Below are 1,223 nucleotides of genomic sequence, written 5' to 3'. Positions count from 1 at the left end.
ATTCTTGTGGGGTTCTGCAGTCCTCAGTAATTTTAGTATAAATATATATTGTATGAATGGTTTGCAGATGATGCTAAAATAGGTTGTACAATTGATGTGAATGAAAAAAGATGTAGACTTCAGGGGAAAAACTCGATGGACACTGGCAGGATTAGAGAAGTTGAAGAAAAGTATTTTCAGCCAGAGCGTGGTGGAGATCTAAAACTCTCTACCTGGAAGGGTAGTAGACCCAGGAACCCTCATGATCATTAAAGAAAATACTTGGATATTCACTTGAATTACTGTAACCTATTGGACCTAGGACTGGAAAGTGGGATTAGACCTTGAATCTCTTTCTCAGCCAGCACAATTATGATGGCGGGGCAGCCTCTTTTGGTGCTTTGAGTTATGATTGTTTCTAACAGTACTGAAACAGGCTGAGATAAAAAAGGTGGTGTCATAGTGCACTGATCACGAATGCTTCAGGATCAGAGAAACTATAGCTAAAGCTAACAAGGCATTGGGTCGTAAAGGTCACTGCTCAGGCACTTTCCTCCATCTAAACACTAGTCAGACCAAAGCCCTCTTCTTTATGCTGTACAAACTCTATTGTTCCCAGTGATTTCGGCCCCTTGACTGCTGTCTCAAGGGCAGGCTGTTTGTTACTTGCGTCCTCCACTCTGAACTGAGTTTTAAACCCCTCTTCTCACTATCGCAGAGACAGTTTGTTTCTCCCTGTAAGACCCCATAACATCATCCACCTTCACCGATTGATCTCTCCCACCATCTCCCTCCCTTCCACCTGCCCTCGCCCTCTCCCTCCCTCCACCCACACCAAGATGGCGGCGGAATGGCCCTGGCTGACCCGGAAGTTGCTCTGTGACCCGGAAGCGAACCTCGAGGAAGATGGCGGTCCGGGCTTGCGCGGCGCGAGGATACCGAGTGTGGATCGCGGCCGAGAGAGGGAGAGAGAGCAGGTAGGAGAGAGAGAGAGAGAGGGAGGGAAGGAAGGAAGGAGAGAGCGAGAGGGAGGGAAGGAGAGAGCGAGAGGGAGGGAAGGAGAGAGGGAGGGAAGGAGAGAGCGAGAGGGAGGGAAGGAGAGAGCGAGAGGGAGGGAAGGAGAGAGAGAGGGAGGGAAGGAGAGAGAGAGAGGGAGGGAAGGAGAGAGAGAGGGAAGGAGAGAGAGAGAGAGGGAAGGAGAGAGAGAGGGAAGGAGAGAGAGAGGGGAGGAGAGAGGGAGGGAA

At 50.1% G+C, this 1,223-nt stretch overlaps 1 protein-coding gene across 1 annotated transcript in view; it reads left to right on the top strand.

The window, feature by feature from the left end:
• The first annotated feature begins 822 nt into the window (after positions 1 to 822).
• Positions 823 to 1,223, top strand: part of LOC119975710 (presenilins-associated rhomboid-like protein, mitochondrial) — a 36,512-nt gene continuing 36,111 nt past the window's right edge. The window contains exon 1 of the mRNA XM_038815523.1: positions 823 to 956. Within this exon, the coding sequence (XP_038671451.1) occupies positions 886 to 956 (71 nt within the window). The 5' untranslated portion in view covers positions 823 to 885. The remainder of the gene's footprint in view (positions 957 to 1,223) is intronic.

The sequence above is a fragment of the Scyliorhinus canicula genome, chromosome 13 (assembly GCF_902713615.1).
Source record: "Scyliorhinus canicula chromosome 13, sScyCan1.1, whole genome shotgun sequence".
Lineage (NCBI taxonomy): Eukaryota > Metazoa > Chordata > Chondrichthyes > Carcharhiniformes > Scyliorhinidae > Scyliorhinus > Scyliorhinus canicula.
This window is presented reverse-complemented; position numbering and strand designations above follow the sequence as displayed.